This window comes from Zalophus californianus, chromosome 1 (genome assembly GCF_009762305.2).
Source record: "Zalophus californianus isolate mZalCal1 chromosome 1, mZalCal1.pri.v2, whole genome shotgun sequence".
Classification (NCBI taxonomy): Eukaryota; Metazoa; Chordata; class Mammalia; order Carnivora; family Otariidae; genus Zalophus; species Zalophus californianus.
The window spans coordinates 149,103,210-149,120,260 of NC_045595.1; the positions used below are offsets into that span (position 1 = coordinate 149,103,210).

General features: G+C 51.9%; 1 protein-coding gene across 4 annotated transcripts in view; it reads right to left on the reverse strand.

Annotated features, from left to right (window-relative positions):
* Positions 1 to 208: 208 nt before the first annotated feature.
* The window catches only part of PDIA5 (protein disulfide isomerase family A member 5), a 93,567-nt gene continuing 76,724 nt past the window's right edge, over positions 209 to 17,051 (reverse strand). For 2 of the 4 annotated variants that reach the window (XM_027585688.2, XM_027585689.2), the window contains 5 exons: positions 16,439 to 16,599; positions 14,834 to 14,964; positions 10,655 to 10,725; positions 4,343 to 4,477; positions 209 to 3,960 (listed from right to left, as the gene is read on the reverse strand). In XM_027585688.2, coding sequence (XP_027441489.1) covers positions 3,880 to 3,960; positions 4,343 to 4,477; positions 10,655 to 10,725; positions 14,834 to 14,964; positions 16,439 to 16,599 — 579 coding nt within the window. In that variant the 3' untranslated portion in view covers positions 209 to 3,879. The other 2 variants (XM_027585686.2, XM_027585687.2) reach the window with 2 other exon arrangements.

The window sequence follows — 17,051 nt, forward strand, 5'->3', positions numbered from 1 at the left end:
AAACAAGGACAATACCAAATGTTGAGCAGGATATGGGGAAACTGGATCTGTCATACATTGTTGGTAAGAAAGTAAATGGTACAGCCGCTCTGCAAAAGTTTGGCAATTTCCTTAAAAGCTAAACATACACTTAACATATGACGCAGCAATCATATTCCTGGGTATTTACCCCAGAGAAATAAAAACTTTCATCTAGACAAAAGGTAGCTTTATTTGTAATGGTCCCAAACTGGGAACAACCAAAACATTCCCTAACAGGTAAATAGTTAAATTGTGTTACATCCATCCATACCATGGAATACTGCTCAGCAATAAAAAGAAACAAGATACTGATACATACAATTTGGATGGATCTCAAGGACGTTATGTTGAGTGAGAAAAGTCCATCTTAATAGATTATTTATTGTAGGATTCCATTTATATAACATTCCCCAAATGAGCAAAGTACAGAGATGGAAAACAAGTTAGTGGTTGCCAACGTTTGTGAGGAGGAGGGGAGAATAGGAGTAAACATAAAGGGACCCAGCAGAAATCTCTGTAATGGTGGGATAGTTTTGCATTTTGATTGCAGTGTTGGTTTTGCAAATTACACACATAATTAATGGCACAGACATGTAGAATTTCAAGGGACCCTGAACAGCTAAAATCATCTTGAAAAAGAGGAATGGAGTTGGAGGAATCTGCCTTCCTAATTTCAAAACTTACTACAAATCTACAGTAATCCAAACCGTGGTTACTGGTATAAAGACAGACATCTAGAGCAAACGCAATAGAATAGAAAGCCCAGAAATAAACCCTCACATATATGGTCAAATGATTTTTGACTAGGGCGCCAAGACTCAATTAGGAAGAGAATGGTCTTTTCCACAAACGGTGGTGGGGAAACTGGATAGCCATATGTAAAACAATGAAGCTGGACTCTTACTTTAAGTTTACTCAAAATGGATCAAAGTCCTAAACATAAGACCTAAAACTATAAAACTCTTGAGGGAAACATAGGAGAAAAGCTTTGGACATTGGATTTGGTAATGATCTCTTGGATACACACCAAAAGCACAGACAACAAAAGAAAAAACAGATAAACTGGACTTCATCAAAATTAAAAACTTGTGTGCATAAAAGGGCATTATTAAGAAAGTGGAAAGATAACCCACAGAATGACAGAAAATATTTGCATATCACAGATCAGATAAGGGATTCATATCTAGAAAATATACAAAACTCCTGTAAGACAGCAATGACAAAAAATAAACAACCCATTTGGCAAATGGGCAAAAGACATTTTCCCAAGGAAGATCTATAAATGGCCAAAAAGCCCTGAAAAGATGCTCAACAGCACTAATAGTTAAGGAAATGCAAGTCAAAACCACAATGAGATAAAACACAAAAACACACACATCACTTCTTAAACCCAGAGCATCACCTCCCTGTGCCTGGCACAGAAGTTTCTGGAAGCCAAGCACCTCTAGAAAGGGAGGCGGTAGCATGGGAAGGATAAGAAAGGTTGCGGGGCCAGCTCTGAAAGCTCCAGTCAGGCAGCAATAGGGAATCACTGGTGGGCGAGAGGCACGGGGGACGCGAGTAAAGCGGGAAGCTAAGGCAAACCAGGGAGGAGGAGAGAAATTGAGGTGAAGGTTATGCCAAAGCCCAGAAAGACTGGGACTCAGTTCTCCCCTAACTCACAGACACCTCCTGCACAGAAATCTGCCTGCAAATGCAGGATCCAGGAGAAGAGAGGGGGGTGAGATGACAGCAGGTCCTCGAGGGGTAGAGAGGGGTCGGCACTGAAGATCAACAAACTCCATATGAAACAAGTGTGGGCAGGAGGAACAGAACTAACTAGATGCCATGGTACTGCTCCATCTGCACAGAGCTCCAGAATTGGGGAATGAGGGTGAAGGATGAGAAAGAGTACATAGACGAGGCTGGGGGTGGGGAATAGAGGTAGGGAGCTCTGTCCATAGAGGCCACTGCCCAGAGCTGGGGTGAACTTATTCAGGTCATGCCCAAAGTCATGGTAAGCACTAGACATTCTGACAAAGCCCTATAATTATCAAATCCTGCAAACAGAGAAGTGAAGAGGATGCCATTTCCTGATGCTTTCGAGCCCTCACCGAGAAGCCAGGCCAGGCCAATCTGACCTTGAGGCTAACAGACTAAAAGAAAGCCCCGCACCTTGAAGGTGGGCACCAGCAGTCCTCAGTCGGGAAGTGGCTTTTGTCAGGTATTGTTCTAAAGATACAGTTAAAAACGAATTTTTTTGAAAACACAAGCAAATACGTTCCTCCTGCAAAGCCTCCAAATCAGCATTAGGGAAAAGCATGTCTGTGCATGCACATGCTCTCAGGAGCCCCTTGTAGGAACGGGTGCACGACAGTGTCAGGATTATGTGGCTCCTCGTATGACTGCGTACAGTACCCAGCAGGAGCTCAGGACAAGTGTTTATATGCATGCTTCTTTCTTTCATGCCCGTTCACTTGGGGCGAGACCCACTGCCACTGCTGAGGAAGTGTGTGCTTAGGAGAAAAAAAGCGAGGCTGAAGCAGCAGGGGGTGGACTGGGGAACTGAGAACCTCCAGTTTCACCGAACAGAGCCATGGCACCTGTCAGCACAGCCCTGAGGAGCTCTGCGGCTCTGTGCTGTTGGTCCTCCTCTTAGTGGACCCATCAGCAGGAAGGCTGGAGGCCGCTGGGAGGGGGCCAGGCTAGGAAACACAGCTGTTCCTGAAGGCCAAGTAGCCAACAGAACCACACAAGTGAGCAGCTAAGCACTGCAGCTTAGGCAACCCCTCCTCTGAACTGCCCAAATCCAAGGCTAGGACAGAGGCTTAGAAGTCAAGTCAAGGCAGAGGGAGCAGGGGCTGTTCTGCTCCCTGTGGGCAGACAAGACACATCACAGGGTTCTCCGTCTCTGGTGGCACTGATGGGCACAGGGCTGGTGTTAAGTCACCCAGAGATGTAGAAAGCACGACCGGTGTGAAAGCCGGTCAGGAGAGAGATGGAACGGAGGAAGGAGGCAGAGTGAGATGTCAGGGTAGACCAGGAGCCTGGGTGATGCCCATCCACAGAGAACATGGGAGTAACGTTTGGAGGTTACTGTGGCAGGGTGAGGGGAGGCTGACCCAGCATCTGCATGCCTACGGAGAATATGCCACCCACGTCTGCCCCTCCCGGTGTGCAGAGCAAGCAGCAGCACAGAGGCCCCTCCCCTACTCCATTCTAGATGCTCCTTTGAGCCTGGGCTTGCCCACTGCACTCAGCCCTGAATTGGAGACTCAGCTTTTCTGTGAAGGAGAGCCCGGAGGGACTGGAGAGAGGAAAAGAGAAGACAGAAATAGTTGAAGAGAAACATGTAAATGAGTTCCAGGAAAACACACCCAAACTCAAACTGAAATGATCCAGAAAAAGCTAGTACTTGGTGACCGTTAGCTTCGGCATCTCATTTTCCCTGATTATCTTAACATATTCTCCCCCCTAAACCAGTCATTTCCAACAGGATATGCTGTGGTCAGATCTCCCCGTTCTGCTCTCCAATGGCTGAGAAGGGCAGTGTTCCATGCCACCCTCCTGGTGCCTACTCTCCGCCCTTATGCGTCTCTCCCGGGCAGATGGGACACTGGCGTGTGGCTCTCTACCTCCCAGGAGGGGACGTGCCATGAGGGACAACACGAGCATCCACCTCTCCATCTCTGTCAGTACAGGCTCTGTGGAAATGACCCACACCACCAAACAATTGGTTTGATTTTATTTCAAAATTGTACAAAATGGCCATAAGCGGCTATAAAAAATTTTGTCTTCAGAACATGTGGAAATTCAGAAGGAACAACAAAACAGGTTATCATTCACAGTGTAATGGAAAAGCTTTCTCTGAGGCAGAAATTACAACTCTTCCTTCTTCTTCCCTAGTCTCTCATGGTCTCCTTCCCGGAGCGTTCGAATAAAATTGGTAAACCCCAGTTCCTGTCGGTAAAGGAAAGAAAGAGAAAAAAGCCTTTAACCCCTGAAGTGGATGTGCACCCTCTCCCCCTCTCCCCTTTTCCTGACTCTCCATGTGCTCACTCCGCTGGACGTAGAGAAGTGGCCAGTGGGGAAGGCGGCTGCCCATGTGGAGAGGGTCTGCTTCGCTATGGAGGAGCCCTTGCCAAACCCCCGGAACCCAGCCAGGCTCTGGGAGCCGGACTCTGGGACAACCTCTGGGGGCACTCTTCCAACCAGGCCCATGGCCCTTGCCTTCCCAGCGGTGTGCACGTGGCTGACTTCTGTGGCGTTGGCTGCCCTTCTCAGTGGCTGTCTCCCTGCCCAACAAGAAAGAGCTCAGGGCGAGTGCCCCTCCCCAGCTTACCGTCCGCTCGTTGTCATACTTTTCTGCAAACTTCCCATAGTGGTAGTAGTGGAACGTGGGGTAGGCCTTGACGGCCTCCTGCTGACACAGGTCCTGGTTCTTCTCTTTGACGCAGTCCACAGCAGCACAGACAATCTGCGGGCCCGAAGAAAGGCGCGGTCAGCGCAGGAGGCCTCCCGTGTGAGACCCGAGGCCCGGCCCCTCCGCACACAGACCACACTTCAGGCCCACGCCGTGTGCTTTCTCTGATTTTTCTCAATAGCGAGGATGAGCTGAACCAAAGCCTCCCCAGCTCAGAGCTCCATTGAAGACTGCTGCTGCTTGCTTCCAATTCTCAAGGCAGACAGGTAAGGTTAGGGGACTCAGCTTGCGGTGCCCTCAGACCACCCTTTAAAATCAAGAGTAGAATGGCCATGAAGGAAATGATGACTTGAGAGCCTTTGTAAACACCGCAGGTTTTGTGATGCTTTCTGTGAGGCATGGTGGGACTCATTCATTTATTAACTAACACTTCTGAACATCTGTTCAGGGAGGCAGTCGAGTACCAAGGTTAAGAACAAGAGCTTTGAAGTCAGGTTTCCCAAGTGCAAATCTTGGCTTGGCAGCATAGTTAAGACTTATGGAAAATGACCTAGCCTTTTGGTGCCTCAGTTTCCTCATCTGTAAAATGGGGGTAATAACAACACGTAGGTGATCAGGATATTATGAAGGCCGAGCGAGAGAATCCAGGGGAGGTGACTCGGCACAGGACCTGGCACATGGTCAGTAGTCAGGAAATGTTTGCTGCTATCATAATCACTCCTACGGGCCCCAGACACAAGCTCGGTCCCTAGTATGGGCTCAGCGTCTGGTCAGAGAGGACAATTCCAAGGCACAAAAGGAGGTGTGAGGGATGGAGGTGGTCCAGGGTGCCAAGAGGAGGGGCACAAAGGTGCTCTGCAGGGTTTGCCATCTGAGCAGTGGCCTGAGGAGGAGGAGGAGGAGAAGAAAGAAGTTCCAGCCAGAGGAGCACATTCCAGGAACCGCAAGAGTTCAGCATGAGGAAAGCAAACAGAGTTTTCGGTCAGAAGGAAGTCCCCAAATTGGCCACTGGCCTCTTTGTGCCTGTCTAACAAATTCCACAGGCTGGTAGTTTTCCCTTACTATTTATTGTTCTTTTAAAATAAGAGGGTAAAAAGCAGACCTGGGGAACCTTCTTTCTGTTGAGGGTCACAAAGCAGGGAAGGAGGGGAAAAGGTCGCTGTACGGCAATACTCCAAACACAAGCATTACAGAAGAGGGGAGGGCAGATTCTGGTAAGAGGAAGCATCTAACCCAAGGGCTGCTCTGTGCTAGGAGTACACTGGTGACCTTGAAAAAGTCCAGCCATTAAGGGACTGCCATTCTTACTGCAGGAAGGCAGTTAATAGACACATAACAAGTGAGATCGTTCAGAGCCCAGGGAATGCTCTGAAGAAATTAAAAGAGGGTGATTCAAGAGGACGATAGCCAGAGGGGCTGCTTTATGGCCAAGGAGGCCTTTCCGAGGAGACGGTATTGGATCTACAACCTGCGTCAGGACGACGCAGCAGGTGCATGAAGGCCCGAGCAGGGAGCACCGGCCCAGGAGGAGCAGCCCACACCAGCACCAGAGAGAGGAATGAGAACCGGGGCCCATGAGGCATTCCGACTGAACTATCACCATGCCTGAAATTTCAAATCGTTAAGTAGCCACAATTCACATGGTTCTACGGCTACGGGTTATTCACATGGGGAGGGAGGCCCCCTTTCCAAGTAGAAGAACCCTGCAGGCCACCGACAGTCACGTTCGCAGCTCACTGCCCCTGTGCCCAGGTGAGAGGGGCCACTGCTATGCCGGCAGCAGGCCTGACAGTGAAGAGTGAGGCGCAGCCTGCCTTCTGGTCACCAGCGGGCCGTGCTTGCCCCTGCCCCGCCCTCAGCTTCCCTCCCACTTCAGCTACAGAACGTCTACACGATGAGACTTCTTAGAGAAGAGTTTGCAAACTCGCTGCACACATTCCATATCTGGCTCTCAGTCCTGTTCTATTTGGCCCACATAGAATTTAAAAAAAATAAAATAAAATAAACCTGAATTAGCTGCCAACCTCGAAAAAGAGCCCGAAGATTTTATATAGCAGTGTGGCTCTCCGGCTTCTGTTTAAAAGCCAGATTTGATGGCATTTGCCCTGCATTCCCACAGGAAACATGTGGCCGGAGTGGAGGGGCAGCCGTCTCCTTCTGGCGGGTTCAACGTGCCGTCTGCTGGCGTCTGCACAGGGTTTGGCCCACCCGGCCAGCAGGCGGGCCCCTGCAGGCTTCTGAGAACCCCAGCTCACCCTCGAAAACGCCTTCTGAATCATTCAGAAACAAGAGGCAGGTGCTCCTCTGGCTGTCCTCAGTGTTCCAGCTCTTGGGGCCCAGCCCAGGGGAGACGGCGCCCACTGGGCAGCCGTCTGTGTCCGGCCCTTGGTGAGAGGCCAAGGCGCCTCTGCTACGCCGAGGACGTGTTTGATGAGGGTTGCTCCAGGCTGCTGCTCTCCCTGCTTCTGCTTTAAATTATGAATTTAATTTGTCTACATGCCCCGGAGCCGTGGGAAATACAGTGTACAGTTTTATAAATTGACTAAACTAAAAATGTGTACTTATTTTGAATCCCCTAAACCAGCTGCCAGCCACATACACACCGAGGGCTACTTCCGGCTGCAAAGGCTCCTCCACACTCCAATTCTACGGGAGCAGAGGAGTTGAGCGTGGCTCTTTCTGAAGGAAGCGGCTTAGACTCTGGAAAGAAGACAGCAAATAAACCTCTATCACCTATCCCAATTTCTCCTATCTAAATGCCTGCCCCCCCACACCCACTCCAGATTTACACTGACTGAACTATAGCACTGAATGCACACTGTCACTTTGAGATTTGCTCCACGGTGGTTGGTATCCTGCCATGACCCCTTGGCCAAACACTTGCCACTGGCACCCACAGTTCTCGGCTGCAGGGAGCCCCAAGGGAAGCCAGTGATGGACAGGGCTTGAGGACATGTCCCTTGGCTTCCTGGACCTTTGGGTGAGGGGATTCTGTCCGTGGTGGGGTCTCCAGGGACTGAACCTAATTACGCATGCACTAATCTGCTCATTAATACACCTGCTCCGGCTCCTTTCCTGACTGCTCCCCCTTCCTCTATCCCTGAGGCCACTTCCCAAATAAACCCCCTACACACGAGTCCCAGAACCTGAGTTTGCCTCTGGGAGACCTCTGACAATGCCTGTTTATCTGGTTCTGAGCAGCCCCTTCCCAGCTGGACGACTTTGGGAGAGACTTTTAACCGCTCGAAGATTCAATCTCTTCTTCTGTAAAATGGGAGATTGATAATACCCAGTTGGTTACGCTACTAGGAGGAAAACGTGACATAATACTCTCAAGCACCAGTGGGAGAGGAGTCTTCGGAAAATGCTGTTGTTTCTTCATTCAGTCAGCATTTACAGAGGTTTTAGGCATCAAGACTGGAGGGAATTCAAGGACAAATGAGGTCCGTACCCCTCTGCCTCAGGGCGCCTGTCCTGGAATGACCTTCACACCTTGCTGGCCAGCCCGATTCCCAGGCTGGGGACACCTGGATGTGCAGTGAGAGATGAGCCCCACCTTGCCGGCCCAGTGGTACCCTGACCCCTGCCTGCACCCAGCCTTCCACCTCAGGCCCGTGTCTTCCGTGGCCCTTTCCCTACCGCCATTGGTTCCAACACGAGCAGCATGCAGCCCTCTCTCCAGCCAGGGTGTCAACTGCTCAAGTTCCCCAGTAAGCTCCCGGGAGGGGGTGGAGGCTCCCCAGCTAAAATATGAGCTGCCTCATGCGGCTTTATTGATTCAGTAAAATAAATCTCTGCAGGAGCTAATATTGACTTTGGCTATGAAAATGGAAGTGAACAACCAACTGCATATTGATTGGGGAAGGAACAGAGACTGGCTTCTTGGGGGGAAAAATGTAATTCTAGCTAAGAGGTGGCAGCACAGGGTATCCGGAAATGGGAGTCAAGAGACTCTGTTCTGGCTGTCCATGACTCACGGCTGCGTGTCTCTGGGCAAAGGACATAGTTCTTTTCTGGGCCTTGATCCCTCATGAGTAGGAGAGGGATGGGCCACCAGTCCCCAAACACCAGCCAGTGGTTAGTATGAGAGGCAGCTCTTTAAAATTACATATTCCTGGGGTGCCTGGGTGACTCAGTCAGTTAAGCATCCAACTCTTGATTTTGGCTCAGGCCACGATCTCAGGGTCGTGAGATCGAGCCCCACGTCAGGTTCTACACTGAGCATGGAGCCTGCTTAGGATTCTCTCTCTCCTTCTGCCCCTCCCCTGCTCTCTCCCCCTCTCTTAAAAAAAAGAAAAAAGAGGAAAAATTACAGATTCCCAGAACCATCCCTGGACCTCTGATGTGACAGTTCTAGGATGGCACCCAGCAATCGTGACACCAGTAACTTTAGTCCCCCAGGCAGAGAGCGAATGTTTCCCTGTTGTTACTGAGAGCCACGTCCAGGAAACCCAGGCCTGCCAAGTGCCTGGCAGAGAGGGGCAGAGAGATTAAGTGTGCTCCTGGAAATGAGTGAGGGTGATCTCTGGCTTGGAACACAGGGAGCTGGAAGGAGAGGAGAGAGGACATAACAGACAGAGGGAATGAGCGCGGGAAAAGGCCAGCAACGTTTCTGGCCCAAGTTGAGACAATTAAGCGAAGGCTTATCAGTGTCTCAGCGGGGTCCCTGTGGAAATGGCATCCCTGTGCATCAGCAGATGGGAGAGAGGAAGAGGAAGACTGGCCTTTGGCTGCTCACTCTGGGCACAGCCAGCCTGGCCCTGCTTGGACTTAGGCGATCCCTTCACAGACCCTGGAGCCACACAGACCTGAGCAGTCAGGGGACAGGGAGACCCCACGCCTCAGCCACTCTCCCGTCTCATGGGGTGGGGTGATGGGAGTCAATGTGGAATGCCTGCCAGTCCCGTGCTGGCTACAGGGAGGAAAGGCTTCCCCACACCAAGCAACACCCAGATTGTGAGGGAGTCCTAGGGGACTGGCCGAACCTCCCCAGAGCTCCTGCATGTGCACTGGCCCTGGGTGGCAGAGGGCGGTGGGTGGGGAGGGAGCTGGAAGACAGGCAGCCCCTTCTTGCCATGCCCCTCTCCATACAGGCCAAGGGGCAGGCAAAGGAGAAAAGGTTTCTGGTCCTTATACTCCGTCCTGGTGGAGTGAAGGGAGCCTCAGGGGCACAGAGACTGTGGGGTGACAACGGGACATCCTGAGTCCAGGGAAGGGTCCTGGGGTCTGAGTCCCGAGTTTATCCCCCTCCCCAGACATGTGCCCATGCTCCAGCCTGGCTCCCTCTGACCTGCTGTCCCTGTACAGCGCTCACATGCCATCACCGCGAACCCCCCAGGGCCAACTCCAGCGCCTCCTGGCGTGTGTGTCCAGCCTGCCCCAGCTGCACCTAAACATCTCACCCAGTGCACATGCGTGCAACTTTGGGTCTGGGTGTGTATGAGCATGCTTCTGAGGCCTGTTGGGGGACACATTCCTACAACAGAGTCCCAGGCTGGGAAGAGTCTTCACGATCATCTAGAGTAGGACCCCAACCTTGGCGAGAAGAGAACTCAAGGCCTGGAGAGTCGGTAGGACTTCTCCAAGCCACGCAGCTCAGCAGCATTCAAACTGCACCGGGCCTGAGCTCCAGGGTCTGCCCTTGCCACACCACGCCTCGGCCCGGGAGCCACACATTGCCCTCACCTGGCAGCAGCCCGCGCTGCCCTGGCTGGTGGAGCTGCCTAGGGAGGTGCCTGGGGGTGCCTTCTCCCCACACTTTAATCCAATCTGTAGTTCTAGCTTGTTAACTTTATGCTTCATCAGCAGGAGCTTTTTACTTCGGCGGGATGAGGCTCTGCAGGACAGCCTTGTTCTCCTCCACCTTGGCTGCCTCTGGTTGACTTTTGTTGGATATTCTTTATTTGTATTTTCAATTATATAAGTAATGCATGACTACAAATCCTACCGCAAAAAGATTCAAACGCTAAAAATAAATAGATGACCCCTTTACCAAACCCCTCTTCCCAGGAAAGGCTGTAACAGTGCACTGTATCCCTTTTAGCTGATTTTACAGCAGAAATTCAGCCTGCCCTGTCCTGCCTTATGAAAAGAATGTCCTGGTTCCCAGGAATTCCCTGACCTCAGCAGAGTCTATCCAGCAAGGGGACCTGAATGGAAGGGAGGGAGGTAGAGAACTGGGGGCAGAGCAAAGTCAGAGGCAGGACAAGAGATGAAGAAGGGTATCCTTACCTTTCGGTCATCTTTGAAGATGTCGGCGGTGGCGGTAAAGTGTGGGATGACCTTCTTACAGTGCGGGCACCCTGCAGGAGAGGGGAAGGACCGAATGTTGCTCATGCAGGGGAGGCTGCAGAGCCAGGGGCCCTCCCTGGCACTGACAGAGAAGCCTTTCCAGGAGCTTCCCTCCACCCAACAGACTGTGGGGGTTCACCTGACTCCCACCCCTTGCACGCCAGACTGTCAGGGTCCACGTGTCAACCCTGCCACTCAAACACTGCCCCGTGTGCCTGCTGTCAGCACAAGGACTTTGTAGAGGTTCCTGTGCAAACATCAGGTCTGCTCTTGCCCGGGACCTCCCACCCCACATCCTCCCATCATACACCTGGCCAAAGAGGCTGGGGGTGGAGGAGACGGTTGCTGGGGTCTTGTTCTGCAAGCTCCTTCCACAGAGGGCTGCCCTCGGAGCTGGGATAGAGAGGGGACCTTCGGGTTTGGAAAAGGAGGATGTGTGCGCAGGACTCTCTGAGCAGGTTACAAAGTCCCCTTCTCCTTCCCTAGGGACAGCGGTACCCACTGTCCATTTCACGCCTGAGAGAATGGGCCTGGGAAAGGTGGAGGGAGGAGGAACCATGCCACCTGGGCCCCCACTGCTCGTGTCCTGTTGCTAAATTCTCCGTTCCCAGCAAATCCCCACCCCGGACCAAGTGGCCAAACCCAGCTCCTGGTCCTCATGCTATCCTTCTACCTGCAGCTCTACAATCAACCTGAACCTTGGATTCAGCGACGGGAGGTGCAAGGTCAGGCTGAGAGGAGGATCAGCTACAGCAAGTCCCCGACGCTTCTCAGGGCCTGGGCTCCTGACTGAGGGAACAAACCTATCACAATGGACAAGGACCCCTAACTCCAGAGGCCCTGTGTGTGACAGTGGTGCTACTGTCACCTGATGTGACAGACCCCCTTTCTTGGCCCCTTCCTCAGCATTAGCTGATCCAAACCCAAGCCCCCTTCTTCCAACCATTCCCCAGACGCTGAACACAACTGCCAGGAGAACAGAATTGCTTTGAGGGAGGAATTCCCTGACACTGGTAATTAATTCTGACCAAAACCCAGGTGGGAGAGGCCAAATGCCCCATGGGGAGAGCTGGCCAACGGTCGGGCCAGCCTAGGTGGGGACCAGAAATGGGTTTTGCTCATCTGCTTTCTCTCTTTTTAAAATAAGATAATAATGACTGGCATTTCAAAGAGTTGTGTGAAACCAAATTAAGGCTAGCCTACAACTTTAATGTGAATTGAGCACTTGAGCCAGTTCCTGAGATGCGCGGCTGGCAGAGTAGCCAGCTGGTCCCGGAACGGTGTGGACAGTGATGGGGAGGGGCAGTCAAGGGACTCCCCCCACACCCACTGCAGGTGCACAGAGGACGGCTGGGCTGGTTATGGGTCCTACCAGAGCAGAATGCCACAGAGTGCCTAGCACAGCCTCACTTGTGGCAGATACTAAGACGATTTTTTTTAACTGCCTCAATGGCAATTATAAAAACACTCTACTAATTTGACCCAGCAGAGGGAAGAATAGCTCAAATTCATGAAAAGGTTACACTCTATAGGAATGACGGTTTATACATTCCAAAATATTTAGAGGGCACAATGTGCTGGCTGACGAGGCTTGTCAGAGCACCATCCCTGCGGCACCTAGAGGTCCCTCCTGAGTGGCACTTGGATGCCCACTAGCGTTAGGCTGGCTGGAAATAAGTTATCCCCTCCCCCCAAATCTGGTATCACTATTAATTTTTCCTTTTAAGCTCTCTGCTTACTGAAAGTATAAAGGCAACTGTCAGCCTAGTGCAAATTCCTATTACCATCAATTTAAAGTATCTAGGTCTCAGATTAATCACCTTCTGTGCATCTAATTTTATCATGATCCAAAAGAAAGAGCAAGGCAGATGAATAACTGGAGGGGAGATTGTTTTAGAAAGGGCATGAAGATGTTTTCAAGGGGTGTCAGGTGGGCCAGAAGAGGCATGATTTTTTAATTTGGGCTCTTTAAAAAGGCACCACCTTTGTGAAGCAGGAAACCAAAGAAGCTTCCCAGAGTGGGGAGTCAGAAACAAAGACCGAGAACAGGACAGAAAATCCCAATGCTAGAGACTCAGCAAGCCGGCCTACGAAGGGCAGTCACTGGAACCAGACCACTGAGAGCAAAGCGGGGGGGCGTGGAACAGGAGAGGACAATGAAATAGCTGGAGGAAGATCTGTGTAGGAACTGGGGAAGCTGGAGGTGGGGGGAGGTGGGGGCTGGGGGGGGCTGGGAAGTTAAGGGACATGGTGGGAAGTGGGGTGGGGAGGCAGGAGGTGGGAGGGAGTAGAGATTGGGGAACGCAATGGGGGTTGGCTTTTGCTTTTACTTTATACCTACCTTTATCAGGGTACGACCTTCCTGTAGTATTAGGTTCTTTATGGGTAAATAAACATAAAAAGATATATACCATATATATTATAAATAAAAATATATGTTACTTTTATAATTGAAAAATTTTAAAAGACTTGTCTTTGGAAAGATCCACCTCCCTGATGAGCATGTCTTGGGAATCTGGAGCTGAGTTCAGGGACAGGAACATGCAGTAGAGGAAAAGGGAAATTCTAGGTGCCAGGCCCTTTGACAGAAGCTGAGTCGCTCAGTGGAGCGGCCCTGAATGGGCTGTCTCGAGCTCCTTCTTGCCAGAGTAGACTATGAGGCCCTTGAGGCCAAGCAGGGACCATGCCTCCTTCCCTTGTATCCTGGGCCCCAGATACCACCCAGCACACAGTGGTTCTGTGAGGGGGGTCCTTAGCAGCCCAGGGGGTAGGAGTCCTGACCCCAGAGGTCTGGGGGAAAGAAGGGAGCATTTCTGGGGCAAAGTATTTAGTCTGGATGTACTAAAGTCCACCCAGCAGCCGGTCAAGGACCCTGACTTCTGTGGCCAGGCTTTCATTGCTGCTGAGAAAGCTGCTCCTCTCTGAATGACGTCTGTTGACAGAAAGAAAACCAGCCCAGGCTGCAGAGAGGCCTCTGTCATACATTGCTCTAAGGCCTCAGGTAAGTCACACACCCTCTGCTCTCGGTCCTATATACCCCCTTCTGCCCAGATGGAAGACAACCTCTTAAAATCTACTCAGCCTTCCAGGCATGTCCTAAGGACAGATGAGGACAGCGAGAAGCTCAGCAAGAAAGAGCCCAAGTCCCACTCCCACTTGCAGAAGGAAAGGCAAAAAGAGAGGGACACATTGGCTGCCTGAGGGCGGAGGTCTAAGGCTGGGAAAAGCAGGCGGGAGGCAACCCCTCCCAGAAAGTGAGAGGGAGAAGAGACATTACAGACTATTGACACGTGAAAAGTGGGGCAGGAGGGGAGCCAACAGGAGGGCTGGCTACAAGCAAGCGGGTTTATGACTAGATTGAGTTGCCTGGCTTCTCTGTGGCACGAAGCTTTATTATCCCCACTCCATTAAGCTGAGCTGTAACCTGGGGGAGAGAGACAAGGGCAACAGAAGAGCGGGAAATTCAAGAGCCTTCCCTTCAAGTATCAATGAACTTCAAAGTGGAACGCACAAAATCCGAAGGTCACAAACACTCGTGTCACTTCCTCAACTTAAACTCATGAAAAATGGGGATCGAGGGGAAGCTAGTTCAGAACAATGTGGTGTGCTTTTCCCACAGCCTCAAACCCGATGGCGTCAAAGCCACATGGGGAGGTCAGGGAGGTCAGGGAGAGGGCTGGGCTGGGGATGCTCAGGAAGATAAGAAAAGCAGAGGCCAAGATGGGTCAGCTAAATTCCAAGGTTTGAAGGTGAAGTCAGTGCCCGGTGAGATGGAGGGAGTCAAGGGGTGGAAGGAAGCGGCAGGTGGGAGGCAGGCAGCCTAGAAGATTCCAGGGGACAGGAGGAGACCGAATAATTTCATGGCAGGTTCCTGCCACAAACAGAAGCAGAGGACTTTAGGACTGATGTGAGAAAGGCTCCTCAGAAAGAGGGAGAGACCCTGACAGAGCTGACAGAAGGAGGTCCTGGATTTTGACGGGCCTCAGCCTGGAATGAGACTGGGGAGCCCTGTTCACAGTACAGAGGAGCCCAGAGTCCACCTGTGGTTGCCCTGGCCCCTGGGGAGGATCTTCTTGGTTTGGTCTGGCCTGCCCCTCTGCCTCACACCCACCTACTTACAAGGGGCATAGAACATGACCAAGGTGTGCTTCTTCTTCTTCAGGGTCTCCCGGAAGTTGTCCCCTGCCAGGTGCAACACGCTGGTCTGCTGTTCTTCCCAGGTGGGCTCCGGGGGTGGCGGGGCCTCAGGGCTGCGGTGGCGGGGAAGGGAGACAGTCATAAGGAGAGGCTTGCGTAAAGGCAAGCACTTCCACCCTCACCCAGAGGAGCACTCAGGAAAAAGTCACTTCGCATCCTTTCTAAAATGTAATTCAAAAGCTGAGTTTAAACATGGACAAATCTGAACCATCCATGAAGATATTCTGATTCCCTCTGAGGAGCCTATCAGGAAGCCATTTTGTGAAGGTGTGGAAGACTCGAGCCCCTTTTAGGGCAGGACAGCCCTCCAGGTATCAGCTATCATCTTGCACACAGGGCAGAAGCTCCTCTGCCCAGGCCCCTGCCTCCGCAGGCCAGCCTGCTGGCGAGCGTGTCTCAGTCACCCACAGCACCGCACTTGTGCACAAGCCTGGAAACGCCACCGGCCTCACCCGACACTGCTCACCCTGCTCCTGGGTGACAAGGTCCTCCATCTCGGAGCTATCTGCCGTTCATGCTCTGCCTGAGGATTCTTTCCAAGCTCCCAAAAGAGCTACTGTTTGTGTCTAGGCAATCTCTCTGAGCTTCAGTTCCTTCGTCAAGGAAACAGAATAAAAACTCTGACCTGGAGGCGCCTGCAAGGCTCAGTTGGTTGAGTTTCTGACTCTTGGTTTCAGCTCAGGTCGTCATCTCGAGTGCGGTCGAGCCCCACATCATGTCAGGCTCTGCGCTCAGCAGGGAGTCTGCTTGAGATTCTCTCCCTCTGCCCCTCCCCCCACTCACGGACACTCTCTCTCTCAAATAAATAAATCTTAAAAAAAAAACAGAAACAAAAACCTCTGACCTCATAGGAACTGCGCGTGAAATGGGCAGCAGATAAAAAAGCAACTGGCAAAGCCTGGGAAGGTATCACCACTTATGCGTCGATGCTGTCAATTACAGCCCCACATAACAGCTGATGTCAACAATAAAAACAGCTTCCTCTCTCTGAGTACTGCCACGCTACACACCGTGCTAAGCACAGCAGTCTAATTTAATTCTCTAGACAAGCCTTTGGGAAAGTGCTGTCTCCATTTTCCAGATGGGAAACTGGGGCGTAGTGGGGTCAAGTAAATGGCCCAGGGTCACCATCTGAGTGCAGGGTTCTCAGACTCCAAAACCCATGCTTTTACCCTAAGTGCTTTTCAGGCACTCAGGAGCAGGGACGACACGCAGAAGGGACACAGATCCTCGGTGCTCACTCACTACCTGCATCCAGGCCCAGAATCTGCACTTTAAACAAGCACCTCGATACCCACCCGCTGGTGCCAGTGAAGCTGCATCCAGGGAGGCTGCCAGTGACGTGCTGGATGGGGACATGTGGCCAGCACACCAGAGGTGGCTCTAGAATTGGGGAAGTCAAGTCCGCCTCGGCTCCCGTGGCCCTGAGCCAAGGTCAGCAGCCCCTAAGCGGTCCTCTGTGTCCTCCAGGCCAGCTCCGGGGGTGGGCAGCCAGGAGTCAGGATGTGCTGAGACAACCACACTTACTTTCGCATCCACTCAATAAAGTTCTTCTTTGTTCTGAGCGCAGGCACTGCGGATTTCTCTCCGTTCTTAAAATACTTCAATGTAGGAAACTCGGAGATGTGGAATCTCTCTGCCAAGGCCTTGTTCACAGTGGCATCGACAGCTGCAAGGACACCAGAGCTCTGGGATGGGGGAGAGGCCAACCATGCATGACAGCCTCAGACGCGGTGCTGGCAGAAGAGGAGCCCAGACATCAGCCCCCAACCCACACAGGACCTGCCAGCCTTTCACTGCGGGTGGCTGGCCCCTGGGCTCAGATATATCCCCAGGATGTATCCACTGGAATGTCCATGATATCTCATTTGCGGGCTGAAACGAGACGTTTAAATCCACCCCACCAATCAGGTTGTGTAGACGATGACTGTTCCCAATAGCCATGGTCCCAGAGGAAAGATGCTGAACTTTGGGGCTTCACCCCAGGGCCAGGACCTGGCAGAGGCCACATGGACAGTGTGGGAACACGACCCTAGAGTCTCTCTGCACCCCTCCATCCCTGGTAGGGACCCCGCCGATCTAAGACGTGTAGTTGGGGACAATGAAGTACTGCAGGCCTACGGGAGCTTGCAGGGGAAAG